Source organism: Archocentrus centrarchus, chromosome 23 (assembly GCF_007364275.1).
Source record: "Archocentrus centrarchus isolate MPI-CPG fArcCen1 chromosome 23, fArcCen1, whole genome shotgun sequence".
In the NCBI taxonomy this organism is placed as follows: Eukaryota; Metazoa; Chordata; class Actinopteri; order Cichliformes; family Cichlidae; genus Archocentrus; species Archocentrus centrarchus.
The window spans coordinates 22,349,360-22,368,355 of record NC_044368.1 but is presented as its reverse complement, the minus strand read 5'-3'; the positions used below and the strand labels follow the sequence as shown (position 1 = coordinate 22,368,355).

The 18,996-nt window shown below is 41.8% G+C and overlaps 1 protein-coding gene across 2 annotated transcripts; it reads right to left on the bottom strand.

Annotated features, from left to right (window-relative positions):
* Positions 1-928: 928 nt before the first annotated feature.
* On the bottom strand, positions 929-18,925 carry fbxo18 (F-box DNA helicase 1). 2 transcript variants are annotated; one of them, XM_030719914.1, is made up of 22 exons: positions 18,627-18,925; positions 17,790-17,957; positions 16,990-17,609; positions 16,579-16,715; positions 15,019-15,166; positions 14,752-14,933; positions 14,581-14,655; positions 13,132-13,223; positions 12,341-12,409; positions 12,079-12,247; positions 11,780-11,999; positions 11,595-11,682; positions 11,410-11,505; positions 11,177-11,313; positions 9,761-9,857; positions 9,508-9,674; positions 9,299-9,383; positions 8,938-9,132; positions 6,999-7,124; positions 6,626-6,732; positions 1,705-1,839; positions 929-1,608 (listed from the first exon to the last, which is right to left on the bottom strand). In XM_030719914.1, the coding sequence occupies exons 1-22, from the start codon at positions 18,643-18,645 to the stop codon at positions 1,444-1,446; spliced, it is 3,297 nt and encodes a 1,098-aa protein (XP_030575774.1). In that variant the 5' UTR covers positions 18,646-18,925; the 3' UTR covers positions 929-1,443. The 2 variants fall into 2 exon arrangements, with proteins under 2 accessions (XP_030575774.1, XP_030575775.1); XM_030719915.1 differs by lacking the exon at positions 12,341-12,409 and having other exon boundaries at positions 930-1,608.
* Positions 18,926-18,996: the final 71 nt, after the last annotated feature.

Genomic DNA, 18,996 nt, shown 5'->3' with positions numbered 1-18,996 from the left:
GATACAGTGCACTTGTATCCAATTTAGATACAAGTGCATTTGAAGCTTAAACCTTTATATAAGTGTTTTTTTTTTAAACCAGCTCTTAATTTTCAGCCTGTTGCTCTGCATGTAATGCATCTGTGCGGGAACTGATTTCCTGTGTTAAAACCACAATTTGAGACACCACCTAAATTTGTTCAGTTTGGCCAGCAGCACAGCTGTCAGTAAAAAGATAAGGAAAGACACGCACTCTGCATGAGTGCACATGGATGTTAACACCTGCAGGCCCACTGCAACCTGCTCCTCCTCCATGGAGAACATCTAAATATAGAACGTCAAAGTCTCATCTTTATGCATCTCTTCAGTAGCATAAAAAATGTTATCATTGACTGTGACTTATGTGGTGGCACCAATTTTTTTTCTTTTCAGTGCTGCACGTCCACCAAGAATATCTAAATCATGGGTAAATGTTTGCCGTTGCTGGGCAAACCCACTAGATGTTTAAATGTTTAAAGGCAGCATTCTTTTTCTGTTAATGCTGCATCTTTTCTTATGAACAGCACCTTCTTCCACCATGCAGACGATATGATCTTTGCAGTCTCTTACCTCATAAGTGACCTCAAAGTGCTGAGTGGATGAATGAAACAGCCCGATAACCCACAGTAATCTCACTTGTGAGGTAAGTCAACAGTCTCTGTACTCAGTGGCATTAGCTCTTCCTAAATGTGTTTCCTGTTGTTGATAAAAAGCTGCTTAGTGAAGTACTTCAGTATTTCAAACTACTGCATGCATGCATACTACATTTGAATTATATCTTCCCCCCTTTTCCCCACGACGGTCATCTGGAAGTTGTTGGACTTCACAAAGGTCATAAAGTAAACTTGAAAGAAAGAAAAAAAAAGAAACAGAACAGCTGAAATTTCCTGTTATATTTCTCTGTCACTGCTTAGTGAACACAAACCAGATGGGCTCATATCCCAAATAGAGTCAGATTATTAACAACACATTTTAAAACAGTTTAGTGTCTGCATTGTCTTATTTGCTTTGATGTCTTAAACGTCACACTTCAGTATGCGTCATGTATTAATGTTTAATCACACATCTGCATGTGGATTCTTGGCAGTAGTGAAGTTGTTGTCTGGCAGCGCCTCCAGAAAGGAAGGGCTGGTGGGAAAAAAAATCTCAGAGGTTGGCTTGCAAACAATGTGGACTATTTTTAATACTCTCCTTCCACAAAAAGAAAATGGTAACAGTCACACAAGGTTGGAGGCTATACTCAAATAAAATCTCTGAAATACACATAAAAATGGTATAAAAGTCATCAGAACAGACAAAAACAGGCTTTCAGTTCTCAGTCTGTTTAACCAAGCATGAAGCCTAAGCTGTCTGCATCCTGCTTATGAGCGCTTAGATTTCTTTTCCCAAGAGGACCGCATCACTGTAGCTCCTTGAAGCTGAGAGTCAGAAAAAAAGCTCCAGGAAAAATGCGTGATGGACCGGCAGGTCGAGTCTTTGCGGTATTTCAGCCATTGAGAGCACGTCGTCGGTCATGAGGAAGGCGATGGGCCCGATGCGGGTCCATATGCACCTCTCACACAGCGGCCCGCCTTGAGCCAACCAGTCGGTCTGCAGGAAGGCAAAAGAAGGAACTTAAGAATGTGATCTGCAGGAGGTATTATAACATTATCCTTTATATCCAAGTAGGGTCTGACACGGGCTTACACATCGCATCTGTTGTCGCCGCATGATGAAGGCTGAGCCGGGTGTGACGCAGTTGGGGCAGTTTGCGATGGAGCACGGCAGAGGCTGGTCACTCTTCAGCAGCGAACTGGGCATCTCTGACTTTAAAAAGTACTCCTGGATGTAACAGGAAGACATGGCAGACAGTTTGATTAATGTGGACAAAACTGCCTCAGAAAAAGGAGCAGGACATATGATTTAGATTTTATGGTTTACAACATTAGGGCGCATGTGTCAAATCAAAACCCACAGACCAAATCCAGCCCAACCCCATCTTGCTAAGCTGTGGCTCAGACTTGTGCAGCATATACATGCCCAAGACTATGACTGACAAATCTTTCAGTGCACCTTTTAAGTTTCGTAAGCCTGAGCATGACCAGAGTCGTATACATACGTATAAGAACAAACTTATAGCTCGGCATGAATAAATGCCCCCATCCAACCAGCAGCTGTCAAGTTCAGGCTTGTGAAACAGGCTTTGTGACTGAACTACACGGTGGTCTTCCTGCAATGCATCGTTTTCTTGTATACATTTTTATAAAGTGTAATAAAAGGGTTTTCTCTGAGGGCTTTGCATGGATCATTTTCTGGGGAGTGAAATGAAGCATGTTAATATACATCTGCCTGGCCTTTGATGGGATTCCTGTTTCTAAGTGTGGTCCTGACTGAAAATGAATCCAGCTGCAGCGAACAGTTTCCAGCAGATGGTAACAAGTAACAAGAAACACTCAGAGAGCACAAACCTCCACCAGGGCAGCTCACTCTCTGTGCAGTGTTTACTTTGATGGCAGCAGGTTTGTATATATTCATTTTGTTTTCTTTGTTGTCTTTAGATGTATTTTAAGGAGTTTGTAGTGCAGTAAAAATCAGACGAGGGCAGCATGACAGAAGTTTACTATGATTATACAAACATGTAGGAGCAGGTCATGGATAATATGTACTGATGTGTAAATAACTGGACATGAATAACTTGATCTTATTATATAATATTAGACTACAGTTTATTGCTAACTAACCAGGCAGCTCATTCTCTCTCTCTTGGAAACACATTTTGGGGTCAGATATAAAAGTGAGGTCAGAGGTCAAATGTGACATATTTTAAATCTTTATATGATACTTTCTATATGTTGGCAACACACACCACACTTATAAGAATCATAGTCTCTAAGTTATAAGGCCTTTTGTCAATTTTCACTCAATAAATAATTAAGCTGACCTAAATTTGAATGGATCGTTAACATGACGCCACTCTGCACCCCTACAAAGGTTTATCAGAATTCATTCAAAACCTTTTGAGCTACTGTGTTTACAGACAAAATGACACGCACACAGCGGTGGTAACAAAGCCCACCATTGTACTCAACACTTCGGGTCAGACCCGGAAGGGAAAATTGTTGGAATTCCCTCAAACAAAACATACAACTTGGTTCTTACTGATCTAATTGCACAACTTCAGCTATCCACTCCTGTTCTTTGTGACTTACGTTTCACGATGCTGTTATTAGTGATGAGAATAATCACGAATAACTTCCTGCATGGCTGCTAAACAAGCTGTCAGAACGCGCTCATCAGTGAGGCGCAGCTGCCGTGAGCAAAGAAGCCCTCGAGTCTGCAAGGCTCTCCTCACAGGCCGTTTTTTTTTTTTTTAATTCAAAAATAAACTGAGTCACAAAGATATTTTACCTCAGCACTCAATAAAAAAAATAGCACATGACTCATATTTTGTGGTTTGCTAATATTGTGACAGATGGGAAGTGAAAGAGATTTTAGAGAAGACAGTGACTGATGGAAAATATAAAGCAGTGAGGACATCATCAGCTCTTTTTGCTTGCTGCAGGGAGATTCCTGCTCTGTTTATAGCTGCTGCTGTATCCGTTTTTGTACCGGCCACACTTTTCTCTGAATGTTCAACTGCAGATTTTCTCCAAAAGGTGACAATTTTAAGCTGGGGTGAACAGAGCTGAGAGGCTGTCACAAAAAAGTCTTAATTTACCCAGAATTCAGGGAGGTCAACGGGGTGCCTCACAGTAAACTGCGTCTACAATAACAGGGTCATCTTCATTACTGTTGTGTTATCTATGTTTTGTACAGTCTGCACACATTATTTTTAGTTACAAATGTGAGGGAAATGCTCGTATTCCTGCACCTCCAGCGTTCCTGTGTGTTTTCTGTTTGCTTGTAACACCATCAGCAGCCCGAAGAGGCCACCTTATTTAACAGTTCAGCTGCAGCCCTATTCCCAAACACGGACGTTACTAATTATAGTCTGTTTCAAACTTCTGAAGGTGAGGTAAGGTCATCCAAAGGGTGGTAAAGTGCTCTTCTGATCAACAACACCCCAGACCCCCAACACAATCCAACAACCCCCCAAAAAGTCAAAGGAGGAAAGGAAAAAAAAATAAATAAATAAATAAATCTTATTCTGATCTCAAAGTTTTTCTCCACATTCCTGTAAGTGTGTGTGTGTGTGTGTGTGTGCTACTATGGACCACTTCCTTCCAGAAGACAAAAACAAGATAAAGAAAAAAAAAACAAAAAAAAGACAAAGCAAAAGAAAAACTGGCCACAACAATTTGCACAACTTGAATAACAGCAATGGTTTGTTCTTTGTTTCTCACTGACGTGACTTCCCACATCTGCACCAGCTGGACTCAATTGCAATGAGAATCCAAATGACTTTCAGAAAACAGTCTGTGTTTTTAAAAGATAATCCAGGCTTGATAAAGCATTCCTTAGTGGAAAGCTTACTGTTTAGCTGTGCTGGGAAAGGGAAATGCTGGAAGTCAAGGTTCTCTGAGTGATGGTGATAAAAAAGTACTACCCAAAAACCACGCTGCAATAAGACACTGGAGTTTCTGTATGTCACAATTTTGTGTTACGACACGGTAATATGAACGGATTACAGTGACAGGACACCAAAAAAAAAATAAAAATAAAACTTCAAATTGGATCCATCTGATCACTCTGATTATCATTTTGTACTGGCTGTATAAACATTATGTCCACATTACATTCACCCATTAGTGAATTTCAACTGTTCTGTAATACTGATCTTATCCTTTCAGCTGCTCCCTTTAGTGGACGCCACAGCAGATCATCTGCTTCCATCTCACCCTATCCCTAACATCCTCCTCTATCACACCAACCCTCTGCATCTCCTCCTTCACTTCACCCACAAATCTTCTGTCTTCTACATATTTTCCTCCTGCCTGGCAGCTCCATATTCAACATCCGTTGTCCAATATATCCGTTCTCTTATTCATGCCCTGACCACTGCCCACATACTTCTCTTCCTGACTTCCTCATGCAGTACTACGGTTCCTCTCTTGGCAGCCGATCATATCATCACCCTCCTAAATTAATGGCCGAAGTCATTTTTCAACAGAAAATTTATTTTCGCCTGAATTATCAAATTTTCAGTATTTGGTTCAAGTTATTCGTATTTTCTGAAAGAAAGAAAGAAAAAAAAAAAAAAGACTGCACAACTCCTGAACTTCTCTATACTTCTCCTACTTCTCCAAACACGGCATTTATAGTGCTCTTTCTCAGCATGAAGTCATACTGCTGTTCACTGATCATCACCTCTCTTCTAGCTTCAACAACTTTTCCCCATATCTTCACACTATGGCTCTTCACCTTTATCCCTCTGTAGTTACGGCATCTCTGCACATCACCCTTGTTAATGAAAATTGGTACCAGCACCTCCTCAGGCATCCTCTCCCTCTCCAGGACTGTATTAAAAGACTGGTGAAAAGTCCACTGCCCTCTCCGACACATCTCCATACCTCCACAGGCGTTTCATCTGGACAAACTGCTCCACCACTCTCATCCTATTCATAGCTACCTACATTAATCCTCTGCACTTGACTTGGGTTGCAACTCAGGAGTTAAGAGCAGGTCACCTACTAATCAGAAGGTTGGTGGTTCGACTGGCTGCTCCAGTCTACGTGCCAAAGTATCCTTGGACAAGATACATAACCCTGAGTTGCTCCCAATGTGTTCACTGGAGTGTAAATCTGTGTAAATGTGGAAAACATAGAAAATGTGCTGTAGGTGTACAGCAACTAATTTTCAGTCTTTTCAGTGATCACACTAGAAGCTCTACTGCCCAGAGCGAGTCCTGGAATCAGTTTGGACTTTCTTCCAGACTTTGGCAAAGTGGTGACACATCTGAAACACAACTGTTTGAACTCATGTTGGAGTTTGCAGTTGTTTTTTAAAAAAAGGGATAATCAGTGTGTTCTCCATTACTCTCACTGTGCTGATGTAATTGCTGGTAGATGTTGCCTATACAGGGAATGGACTGTTGTAATGAAAATTCAATAAAATGTTAATCATAAAAAAAAAAAAAAAAAAAGGGATAATATTTGTTAGATTTACACTTCTTAAACTCCTTATGGGGCATCCACATAGTAAGAGAGAGGCAGCGCTGTGGTGATCAGAGGCTATAGAAAGTCAATGACATGACACTGTGTGGTTTCAAGTAACAGTAGGTGAAAGGAGAACTGGCCACAAGACGTAGGCGGGTCCTGAGTTAACCTTTTCTGAACTTCTAGGTGAGTGATTAAAACGAGAGCATAGGGCCGTCATGTGAGGGGGCAGTAAAATACATTAGATGGTTATCAGGCCAACCGGAGCCTGGAACGTATGCTAGCAACCAACAATCAGCTACAAGCAAAGTGCAACAATGCTTCCTGTCTGCACGCTGCTTTGCTGTACTGTACTGTAGCCATTTTGTTAAAGGCTGTGTTTCATGTTCTGGCTGCTGTGATGGTAAACTGTGCATCTACTCTCGTGACTGTGTGGCTGTGGATTCATTATGAACCGTACATGTGAAGGCATGAGTGAAACTGCACAGTAACCAAATAAGAAGCGAGATGCACAGCGTGAGACGGTGTCGTACCCCAGCCATCGTGATGATGCGCAGGATATTTTTTGTGATGATTAGTGTAGTTTTGGCTCGCGTGACAGCCACATACAGCAGGTTCCACTCATCGTCAGGGATTTTAGCTGTGTGGGGGGGAAAAAAAAAAAAACAGGAATTATAGAGAAGCCAACAGTTTGTTTAAAGCAAGACAAGCAAAAACATTTAAATATTTACTCATGGACTGTTTCGAAAACCATAAACAGATCAGATTTACAAAATCCCCACTTTCAGCTTATTTTTTCCCCCCAAGAAAGACCAGGTAGAAATCTTCCTCCTAACACCAGAACTACTTGAATAAACACTAATGTTAAAATATAGGTTGGAAAAAGGGTCCAAAAGTCAAACATACCAAACGAGAAATCAGGATTGTGGCGCAGGTTGTGCTTAGAACAGGGAACCTTGGCAAAGTCATCAGTGACCATCACGGTGTCAAACTCCAGACCTTTAGCCTTATGGACGGTTCCAACTATGAAGTCTGGACGGAGAGAGGGGGCGAAAACAAGAGCCATCACAACAAAACACCATTTATCAGGCATTCAAACACATCTACTAAATCATGAAGAAATAAGCAGAGAAAGGCAAACATATCTGAACAACCAACTCTCAAAGGTTTTCAGCATTTTTGAAAAAGGGCCCATACGTAAAGGTGATATACTTAAAGACATAAAATTAGACTTGTTTTGTTTTTCCACTGCAGGAACTTGGTGGTGGTGGTGGTGGTGGTGGGGGCAGCTCATGTGATCGCCCCCCCGTTCGACCCTTGCCTGCTGTTCTTGTTTCCACTGTGGCACAGGAGCCGCCACACTCACAAGGTGAAAGAAACATTTTGCTCTTGCTTTCACCTGCAACATGTTTTTTTAAAACAAAATAGCAGCAACCGAGGGAGCGGCTGATGCTTTAAATTTAATGTTGCTGATGGCGATGTTTGAGAAAAGAAGACCGTGTGGGGGTGGGGGCTTCCAGCAGTCAGAACATACACATCACGTGGGCATCATGCATGAAGATGGTTAATTTTTAAAATTTTAAATATAAAAATATATCTGACAGATGGAAAAGTGAATAAACGCCTACATTTATCACACCTTTGCTTTCATTAAATTAGAACACAGTGGTCACAGTGGTTTTAACCACCTTGGTTTAGTGATGGCTGTGTGTGTGTCTTATTTAAGCCTCTGGCATAGTTTTGTGTTCTTTTTGCTATTTAAGTGCCGCCATCATGACAAGATCTAAAGACACGTGAAGGGCCTTCAGAAATCAGACTGTTAATGACGATGAGTCAGGAAAGGGACCTGGAATGATCTTCAAATTTACCACAAATCCACTGTATTCCAATGCAAGGAAAATTATCTGCGGATGGTATAGATTTCCAGTAGCTGCAGTACCGGCTGCTCCAAAACAACAAATTCCAATAAAAGAAGTCGCACTGAGTGCCACTCCTGTCAGCTAAGAGCTGGAAACTGAGGCTGTTCACAGGATCACCAGAACTCAACAACAGAAGACGGGAAAAACACTCTTTGGAAATATTTGGATGGTAGGCTAAGAAGTTGGTGTAAACAGCATGAAACGATCCATCCTGCCTTGATTCAACTATTCAGGCTGCTGCTGCTGGTGTAAAAGTATTGGGGGGGGGGGGGGGGGGGGGGGGGGGTGCTTTTTTTTGGGACACTCTTTAGATAAAGTGCTCTGGACAAAAGAGGTTACCTATGACCACAGCATGCTGGTGGTTAAGGGTTTGCTTCACTGCTTCACACACTGAAGATGAGCTGAATGTAGAACCATCAACTGGACAATAACAAACAAATTCACTACAGAAATACTGAAAAAGAAGCACAACTGTAGAAGAGCTGAATTCCCCAGAGATGCTGTGGGAAGATTTGAATCTGGCACCGTATGCAAGAAAACCATCCAAAACTGAAGGGGATTTTCCACAAATGCTTAAAAACAAACAAAAGTTTCTGTTCTTTTTTCTCCCACAGCAGGATATGAAATTTATTGGCATTTGTGCTGAACAAAATAAGTGAAAAAAGGTTTTTTTTTTTTTAAGGGTGTTGTTTGAGTATCTCTATCTGCATGTTTGCCCAAATATGTCAAAAAGTCGAAAATTCCCATAAACACTCCCAAACCTTGTGGAAACTATTTACAGGAGAGTTGATGCTGTTATAGCTGCAAAGCGTGAGCAGACGACATATTAAACCCTATGGATTAAAAATGAGATGTTGTGTTCACATGCATGTGAAGGCAGACAAGTGAATACTTTTGGCTATTTGTGTGTGTGTGTGTGTGTGTACCTGCGTCATGGAAGTCACTTTGAGAACAGGCCTTCAGTCGTGACACCAGTTCGGGGATTCGCTTCCGATACGTTTCCACGATGGTCAGCTTTGCGTGGAGGTCATTGTCTTCTGTTTGTTCAACATATTTTTTTAAAGTGTAGAAGGGGTTCTCGTTCCGACGGACAAATGAGCGGATCAAGCGGTCCTTGAAGTCTGAAAGCAGAGAAAATTCAGCATTGTTGTCAGAAGGAGGACTGGTTTCATGCACACCAGCAGGTCTGTGGTCTTACAGTCCAAAAGAGTGGAGCAGGAAAAAAATCCACAGGATGAGGAACATGGATACATTATATTCCATCGTTGTGCATTATTTTATTCTTACAGTGAGTTCTTTCATATCCTTCCTGTTGCTGCTGCATCAGGTACCATATGTCCATTATGCGGTCAAGGCCGATGTTCTTTATATCCTGAGGGAAAATATAAAATCATACACTGCAGCATGATTCACTAACATTACATACACTGATTACAAACACAACAGTCATCCTGCTCCACGTGTCTTCATGCATGATTATCTGCATACACACTCACGCCGATGAAGTGCAGTCTGCAGTTGGGATTGGCGTCTGTAAGGTGAACAGCTTCGCTAAAAACCCCGAAATTGCACCTGGATAAGATGGCCGTCTTCCCTCGGTTCTGACACGTACCTGCCCTCACAGACTCTACAACCCTGACTGCAGCATCATCGCACACACCGCCTGCAGCACAAACAAAACAGTGAAAATCTAATAAGTCTTTTTATTTCTACAAATACTAAATAAGAGAAAGCGTTGACAAAGTTTACCCTTCTGCTTTCCTCCAACAAGAATCTTCTGAACTCCTTTACAAACTCTGAGGATGGTGGCGCCCACGTAGGCGATCTCAGCACCAAATCGGAAGCTCTGGACAAACACATCAATGGAGGTTCATGCTTCTGATTAATGATGAGAGTAAAAATGTTTGTGTGATGTTTGATTTTTATAAAAAGCAGGTGTGGAATAAAGAGTCAAAGACCAGGGGATGATATCACTGAACTTCATAACATGCTGCAGACGTTTGTCATTAAAGTGTTAGAAATGTTCTCTTTAATACCAGATGATCCTTTTTTGCACATCTATCAGCAGAACAGTTTTGGACAGCTCTCTTCCTGCATGATACGTGTTTTTTTTTTTTCATACCCCACTGGCAGGGGTCATGGTTAAGTGAGGAAAACATGTTACTTGAAGCTAATAGCCATTTTTCCTAATCACAGCACAATTCCAGCCAGAATATTTGGAAGAATGAGTCCACTGAAGGTTTCAAAGCTGCACCCCTCCCCCAGGTTTAAGCTGGATGAGTGAGGGGATCGCATGTCCATATGTTGACTCTGTTTCAAAGTATATTTTCAGCAGCTGTGGATGAGTGACTGCTGGCTTAAATAATCTTTACATCTGCAGAGTTAATTGACAACATGTCAAAGGAAGTTGGGATGCACTGCGTTAAAACGGATGGCGCCAGGGTGGCTCAGAGTTTGAGAAGGCGACCACATATGCCACCCGCACCACAATGGGTCCAAGGATTTCATCCTGATACCTGATGGCAGTCAGGGTGTCGTTGCCTAGCCTGTAGAGGTCCGTGCATCCCCAGGCCACCACTGACTCACCACCAAACCGGTCATGCTGAACAATGGCAGGCAGCATAACATTCTCCGCGGCTTCTTCAGACTCTTTCATATCTGTCACATGTGCTCAGGGGGAACCTGCTCTCATCTACGAAAAGTACAGGGCACCAGTGGTGGATCTGCCAGTTCTGGTATTTTATGGTAAATTTAGTGTGTAAAACTTTGATATCATGCACTTCCAGTTAAAGATTAACAGGTTCCAGCATCTGTCACTGGGAGGAACTCAACTCAGACAAATCTGGATATGATGCATCTTTTCTCAAGAACAGACAGATGACTCAATGACTTCCTCATTAAACAGACAAACGACTGACTCAGTGCCAGTTGTGGTTTTAGCCTTTAAAATAAAAGGAAAGTGATTTTATGATATGCTGCAAATTCTAGCATTTATATTGATTTGACATTTATTTAGGCTAACAAGGCTCGCAGGCAGAGCAGGAAAAGAGCAGATAAAGGTTTAGCTAATCTCCAGATAAGACAAGACTTTCGCAAATCTCGCTTCTATAATGACTTTCAAAGCAACCCCAGGTTACCTCTGTATGTTCTGGTAGTTGTGTGTACCTGGGTGAGGTAATAGATGTGTGTGTGTTCAACATAGTTCAAGGCATTGACAGCTCCTCTGAACGTGTAGATCTGCTGATGGGGATCGCCAACCAGGATTTTGCCGCAGCGCTGAGACAGCAGCACATCCATGATGGCTGAAAGAGAAACAATGAAGCGGAAACATCGATGCACCAAATCCTTGCGGTTTTGCTTTTCTGCAAACATGCATCACTGTGTGAGTGTTTCAGTACCAGGAGTGCAGTCCTGAGCTTCATCAATGAAAAGGGCATTGTATACGTCCGACAAGCAAGGCTTTGGGTCACTGAGCTGCCATAACTTCAGGTAACCTGAGAATGAAAAGTTCCAGTCATGTGGTACACTTCTTCACATGACATAATTAGCATAATTACTTTTCTTCATCTCACAGTTGGCATACCATCATGGATCATGTAGTAGGCTTCCTTTGACTTCTCATTCAGATCTTTCATTTTGTTCCAGATTCTCTGCGCATCATGGACAACCAACTAGGATTTCACAATAAAAGCCATACACTTTAGAATCAGGGTAATTCATCTGATAGGTACTTGTATACATTAACACACCGTTATACATCACTCATACCACTTTTTCATGTTCATCTATAATCTTCCGGTTGCCCTTGTGAGTTACATGAGAACTGGGAACATGATCTACAGTGATGGTTTGGTCTGCTGAAGCCATGAAGGCATTGAGGGTTGTCATAACCACTTTGGCCTTGGTAAAGCCGCCGCGGCCACTGGGCAGGACATAACTGATGGTGAATGGATTCAAGCTAGTGGCTAGCTTCTCACGGAATTTGTATCTGAAAGGGAGAGAGAATAGCAGGATAGCTTTAAAATGAAGGACGGCCACTCAGAGCATCCAAGAACTCAGATTCTCACCTCTTCCCCACGTCATGATAGGCCAACGAGTGGACTGTCTTGCAGTCCACGTTGCTGGGGAAGCGGCGGCGTGCCTCTGAAGCCACAGAATTGTTGAAGGCCACGTAGAGGAAGCGGAGGTGTGGCCGCTGCTCAGCATACTTCACGAGTGTGGTAGTCTTCCCTGTACCTGTGTCAGACAGCACTGACCTTCAAGCTATGACACACAGACCTGTGATCTGTGAAACTAGCCTACGTCACACCCACACGGTAATAAAAGTACCTATTAATACTTCACATCTCAATTCCCTATGGCCTGACGTCAGCTTTATATCACCGTCTGCTGCTGAGCCTTAAAGAGACAGGAGCTAAAATGATTCATTTCGGACTAAAGGTGAATTAAAAGGCTGCATGAAAGGCCATAAAATAATTGTTTGAACTGTGAATCATGCAAAGCTCCTCTAGTACAGTCCCACAACTACAACATTGAAATAACCCAGTAAAGTCTAAATTGAAACAAATTAATTAAGTAACATGAAGTCCAAAAGGAGGACATAACTATAGAAACAAAGCACATTTTCACATTTATGAAGCCGATTAAATTCAGCACTGAATGGTAGCTCAAATGAACCTGTCAATCCACGGCAGCCATATGAAATATGCAGAATGGTGGATGGTGTGGATAAAGGAGAAAGAGCGCCCCCTGGTGATGGCTCAAATACACTCAGTGTACAGTTGGTACAACAAAGCCCAAAACTGTCCTTTTGTTTAATGCTGAACTGGTTCCATCAAACTATCTGCACACAACTAATAACTGCAGCTGTGGTAATAAACCAATAGTTAATAATAATGTACATTTAAATTACTTTAGTTTGTCGTACTCTGTACTTGGATCTTCCACATCAGAAGCACTCTATAAATAAATAAGTTTGGACTCACCCATTCATATGAATTCATATGAATGGGTGAGTATGCCCAAACATAACACATATTCTGGGGTGTTCTTGGTTGACTTCAAAGCCACTATGTGGACGCAGCTCAGGTAACAGCAGTGTCTCCACTTCTTCACTGTACCTGCAAATGCGATTATCTTAACCACATGGTCATCCTGGATATTGTGGCTGAGGATCTGCTGCTGTTCCTGAGTGAGGTGGAACTGGGGCTGCCTAGCAGAAACAAACACACAAAAGCCTGTAAAAATGAAGCATCAACCCAGCCATATTTATTTAAACGTCTATTGAATATTCCATATGCAAGTTCAATATGTAAGATTCAGTAGAAAACAAAAAAAAAACAAGGTATAAGAACCATCTAATTTAGTGATTTCAGCTTTTTTAAAATAAATGCTGTTTAGAGGGGAAAAAAAAAAAAAAAAAAAGCACTTCTCTGTGATGCTATTAAAGTGTGGACATACTTTTGCAAAAGTGACCACATCTTTATTGGTGCTGAACCTTGAAATTATAGCTGATATGAAGTCAAATATTTAAAATATAAATAACAGCAATGCTTTTAGCTGTAACTCACATGAGGCGTGACTCTTAATTCAATTATAATGAGCTGAGCCTTGATGAGACCCAGAGAAAAATGATGGAACTTTAATCAGGGAAGGTTTGAGCAATTTGCAAGTAATTATGATGAATTAATGGGAGCTGATTGAAATGATAGCCTAGAGTTAAATACAGTCTTCCAACAACACAAGAAAGAGTGCTAATCACACAGAGAAACAACTAATGACTGATCTAGATAAGAAAAATATGTAGCAAAAGGCTTACATATTTCTAAGAAAATTTAAAGCATTTTAATTACTTGCTTTTTCCTGAGTGGACCAGAGACTTTTCCATCCTTCCATCCAACTATTTACTTTCATTGGGTCATGGGGCAGCAGCAGCTTAAGCAGAGAAACCCAGATCTCTCCCTCCCCAGTCACCTCCCCCAGCCTATCCAGGGGAACACCAAGGGGTTCCCAGGCCATATAATCTCTCCAGCGTGTCCTGAGGACCATGGCCTCAGATCTACAGATGCTACTTATTCAGGTTTTTATAAACATGAGACACTATGGAGAGACCATGAATCTAAAAAAAAGCTTTGAGTCTTTACCCTACTCAACATGCAGATCAGAAACAAGAGGCCCAAGCAGTCTGAGACTGCTCCATAACATTTATGAAGTGAGACTGGATACAGGTTCATTTGGGATATTTACTTGAGAAAAATCAAGACAACATCTCCCAACAGTTTGTGCGTTTGTTATGCTGCAAAATGTCTCATTCTGCCCTGTTTCACAAAGGTCCTATCAAAGCATGAAAGGATCCTTTCAAAAATTTATGGATCCAGATCTGCTTCAAAAGCTGATCACAACTTTATTATTGGTAACATTTCTGAGCATTTCTTTTCTTTTTTTTTTTTAAGTAATCCTGCTAAGAGACAGACACAACACACCAACACCCTAACCTCCTTGGCAGAAGTTAATAGGGATAAAATACTGTATAGTGCACTTATCTCCCAATAAAACCAACATATCCTCACCTGCTCTGTGGGCAGCTGACAGGGAAGGGACCATTCTCCATCAGGTGGAGGACATAGTAGATGTTGTAATGCAACCTGAACAGGCAGAAGAAAGAAAAACAAAACAAAGGAAATTGTGGAAAATCTGAGGAATAGCATGAACAGAAATTCTGACCTTGTAGTTTATCTTACCTGTTACTAACAGTGATTTTGTTCCTCTCTAAAGAAAGCAACATCATGGCCATGTGGCAGAGGTACTCTGTGATAGCCAAATGTGACATGCAGCCCATGAGCAGAGACACCAAAGCCTGCACGTCACCAACACTCTCACTCAGGATCAGTATGACGGCCATGGCTGCATACGGGTTCACACCCTGGAAATCAGACGCAGACACACCGTAAACCCCAAATCTGCCTCATATGATTACAAGACATGTGTTATGTATTTGTGAGTCATACCGTAATCCCAAGGTTAAAGTGCTTCTGAATATCAGGAATACGCAGTCTGATGGAGGCCTCAGCCTGAGGAAAAAGCCGATGTTTCTTTACACGCTCCAAAACGTCTTCTGGCCTCACGCGCTCTCCAACCTTATGCTGAGCCATTAAACTGAAAACAAAGAAAACACACACACACACACACACACACACACGATCATTACTAACTGAAAAGCACAAATATGCACACCCAGACTCTAAAACTTTGCTGAAGCACACTTTGATTTTAATACAGCGTTCAGTCTTTTTAGGTAGGAGTCTATCAGCATGGCACAGCTCAACCTGGCAATGATAGCCCACTCTTCCTTTGTAAAAGCAGGCCAAACCTCTCATACAGTGAGAGGACATCTCTTGTGCACATTTCTCTCCAGGTCACCCCACAGATTTTTCAGAGCCATTCATATCTGGGCTCTGGCTGAGCCTTTCCAAAACTTTAATCATCTTCTGGTGAAACCATCTCACTGTGGACGTACAGTACACTTTGGCTTTTGTTGTGCTCAAGGGATGGATGTTTTTCTCTGTAATAAAAGGCTTCTGCCTTGCCACCCTATCCCATAACTCAGACCTATGAATATGGAGATAGTTGCCACATGCAGCACATGACCACTTTTAACCCCCCCCCCCCCCCCCCCCATCAGCTTTGGTGGGAAGTCCAGTTCTTGGTAATGCCAATTAATGATTGTTTTAAATGTGTTCAATGGTAAATTTAATGCATTTGAAATTCTTAAGTAGCCTTCTCTGGACTGACACCTCTCAAAAATGAGATCCCTTTAATGAGTTATAGTCACCTTGGGAATGACAGCTTTTAATGCAAGATGTACCTAAGTCAGTGTCAGGAAAATCCTTCTGGAACAGGTGAATCAGAGCCACAGCAGGTATGCACCTATTTAACTATACTATTTAATATCACTACTTACTGTGACACCAGCCATATCCCCAACTGTAAGAAGGGTTTGCACACTTATGCAACCACAGTTGTTGTACTAATGCCCTCGCCCAACATTGTTAGGGTTTTTTTTTTTTTTTTTTTTTTTTAATTTGTCACATCACACAGTTTCATCTATGGTAAACCTGAAGATCCACAAAACACAGCAAAAAAGTAAGTGGCAGATTATTTTGACCGAGAGCATTTTTCCTCCCAAATTTTCTATCGATATCACAATTTTGTTACTGTGAATAATTTTGGCCAGCCTTTCAATACAGTACTGCACACTGAACAAACAATGCAGATACACACAGAGAGGAAGAAGAAACACAGAAACCATCTCCTATTGTCTGATGGTGACATTTATCAGGGATTTTTTTATATTGGCCTGGAAGCCCTGAAAAACATCAGCAGCCTGCAGATGGTAGCCAGTGGGATCTCAGACTGGGTATGAGTTTGGTGATTTGAATGCATTAAAGTTTGCATTACCAGTAATAAAATGAATTTGTTGCAGGTGTAGGTTAGACATTGTGTGGTGTATATTTTTTACAGAAACTTAAACTTCTTCTTTTTTTTAAATTAGAGAAACAGTAACTTACACAACTAGCTTTCGTATGCTGTGGTCTGCAGACGCCGAGTCTGTTACGCCGCTGCTCTTCAGGATGGAGAAGACCTCCAGCACTGTTTGCCTCTCTGTCATCATGTAGCGATAGTATTTTTTTTTGAAAGGCACAAACTGTGAAGAGAAACACACCCACATGATTTTGACATTTGCTCCATTTGCAGTTTCATTTTGTCAATGTCAATGTCAAATTTATTTATATAGCACATTTAAAAACCAGAATGGACCAAAGTGCTTCACAGGCAATACATAAAATACAAAACATCAACACACAAACAAAAATCCAGACAAAAATATAATAACTAAATAAATACAAAATGTCAAGATTTGCTGGAATTAAAAGCTCGAATTTTGTGATTGTTGGTTGGTGTAATTACTGTCATCTGACCGTTTCATCTTCGACTATGTTCCTCCAGCGATGGCAAACAAGGCTGATGTTGCGGTAGAGGTCCTGGGCCGGGATGAGGCACAGTACTTCTCTCAGCACCTCCTCCGGAAGGTCGTCCATGCAGCCCTGGGGTTTCAGCAAGGCATTGCTGCTGCCCAGGAGACCATAGTGAGCATCAGGAAGGGCCTCCACCTCTTCTTCTTCATTATGAATGTCACATTGGTCAAATTCATCATCGTTCCCAAACATCTCTGCTGTCATGCCCTCCAGATAATCCACCTCTGGTTCCTCCCTTGCCTTAGACTGTGGCATCTCAACAGCCAACAGGCTGTCATCGTCGATCTCCTCCTCTTCATCTGCCTGAGGCTCCGGCATCATCACAGCAGCAAAAAGACTGTCATCAATCTCTTCATCCTCTTTCCCCCTGAGTTCTGGTGCTAAAGGGACAGCCAACAGGCTGATGTCATCATCCTCATCCTCCTCTTCTTCCACAGCTTTTGGCCCTTCTTTAGAGGTAGAAGGTAGGGAGGATTTCTGCGGACTGGAACTGAGGACTCTTGTCACAGAGAAAAATTCACCGATGCCCTTCTGTCGCCCAGAAGGACTTCCTGTGGCAGGTGCTAAGAGAGAAAGGACAAAGATTTATAATCTGATTGACTTTCTGTCAAAAGGCAAAAAAAAAAAATCCATGCATAAAATGATATTTTTAAGTATAGAAGTCATCCTGTCTGTGCTCAGTGTTTCTTTGGATCCACCACATTGTGCTATAAAGTTTGAACAGAAGCTTTACACCAAATTACCAAACTTTGGCCGCTTAGTGGGTGTCCTGGGGTAAAGTCCCCAGTTTGGGTTGCGGTTCCTCATCCTCTGGTTAAAGGTGTGAGGCTGGGTGAGGACATCCGTGCCCTGTGCACTTCGTCCCAGTCCATCACATTCTTCTGCATTTAGGTGCCTCCTCTTGGCCTTCCCTGGGAAACCACACATCCAGCCATGTCAGAGCAATTCTCTACTGGGACTGTCCTTCATTCAATGTGAGCCTTTCTTTAGTTTTCAACCTACAATGGTTTGCCAACTAGTCTAACTTTAAAGTCTAGATCAGGGGTCTTCAAATCCAGGCCTCGAGGTCCGGTGTCCTGCAGGTTTTTGATGTGTCCCTGATCCAACACACCTGAAATCAAATGGCTGAATTACCTCCTCAGTATGCAGTCAAGTTCTCCAGAGTCCTGCTAATGACTTCTATATTTGACTCAGGTGTGTTGAAGCAGAGACACATCTAAAACCTGCAGGACACCGGCTCTCGAGGCCTGGAGTTGAAGACCCCTGGTCTAGCTTTTATGGCTTTTGAGTCAAACTGCTAACTTGTCAAGATTTCATTCATTAACTCGACAGAATTTTATCCCTTAAAACTGTATAATCTAAAAACTCTAATATAATAACGAACTGATTTGGACTAAAACTAAAGATTAGGGTGCTTTATAGTATGAATTTAGACCGGACAGAGCCAGATGATCTGAGATGCTTACAAGGACAGAGTATGAAGGAGCTAAAAGTTGAATCTATTCTATGTATTTACGTCAACGGTCTGCTGTTTGCAGTAATTTAAATACGGCGTACTTGGCTTTTAATTGTGAACTTACCTTTAACAGCCACCTCCATTTTTCTGTCCAGTAACAAAGCACCAAGAAATCTTTACACTAGTTTCACATTTTCACAGGAACCTAAACTATCCGAGCTAACGCCTGCTGCTAGCCCTCCACGGGCTAACATTAACCGCGCCTCTCCCTAAAGTCTGCAAAAACTAACTTTTTTTTTTTTTTTTTTGACAAACACCCGCCCCCTGTCCTCGATATGAACTGACTAATTTAACATTAATTTGAATTCATTTGGGAAAACACGCTAATCTGTTTTTGTTTCCGAGATAATCGACTGAAGTTGCAGGCGGCGTCCGATTGGTTGGCTTCTTCTTCGTTGAATCGGACTTTAAGTTTGAAAACAAAATGAAAGTCG

What these genes read in the sequence shown, in the direction of transcription:
- fbxo18 (XM_030719914.1), bottom strand. An exon ending in AAAATCACTGTTAGTAACAG is followed by an intron (nt 14,656 to 14,751) that starts GTAAGATAAACT and finishes CTGCCTGTTCAG; the next exon opens with GTTGCATTACAACATCTACT. An exon ending in AGCTCAGGACTGCACTCCTG is followed by an intron (nt 11,314 to 11,409) that starts GTACTGAAACAC and finishes TTTCTCTTTCAG; the next exon opens with CCATCATGGATGTGCTGCTG.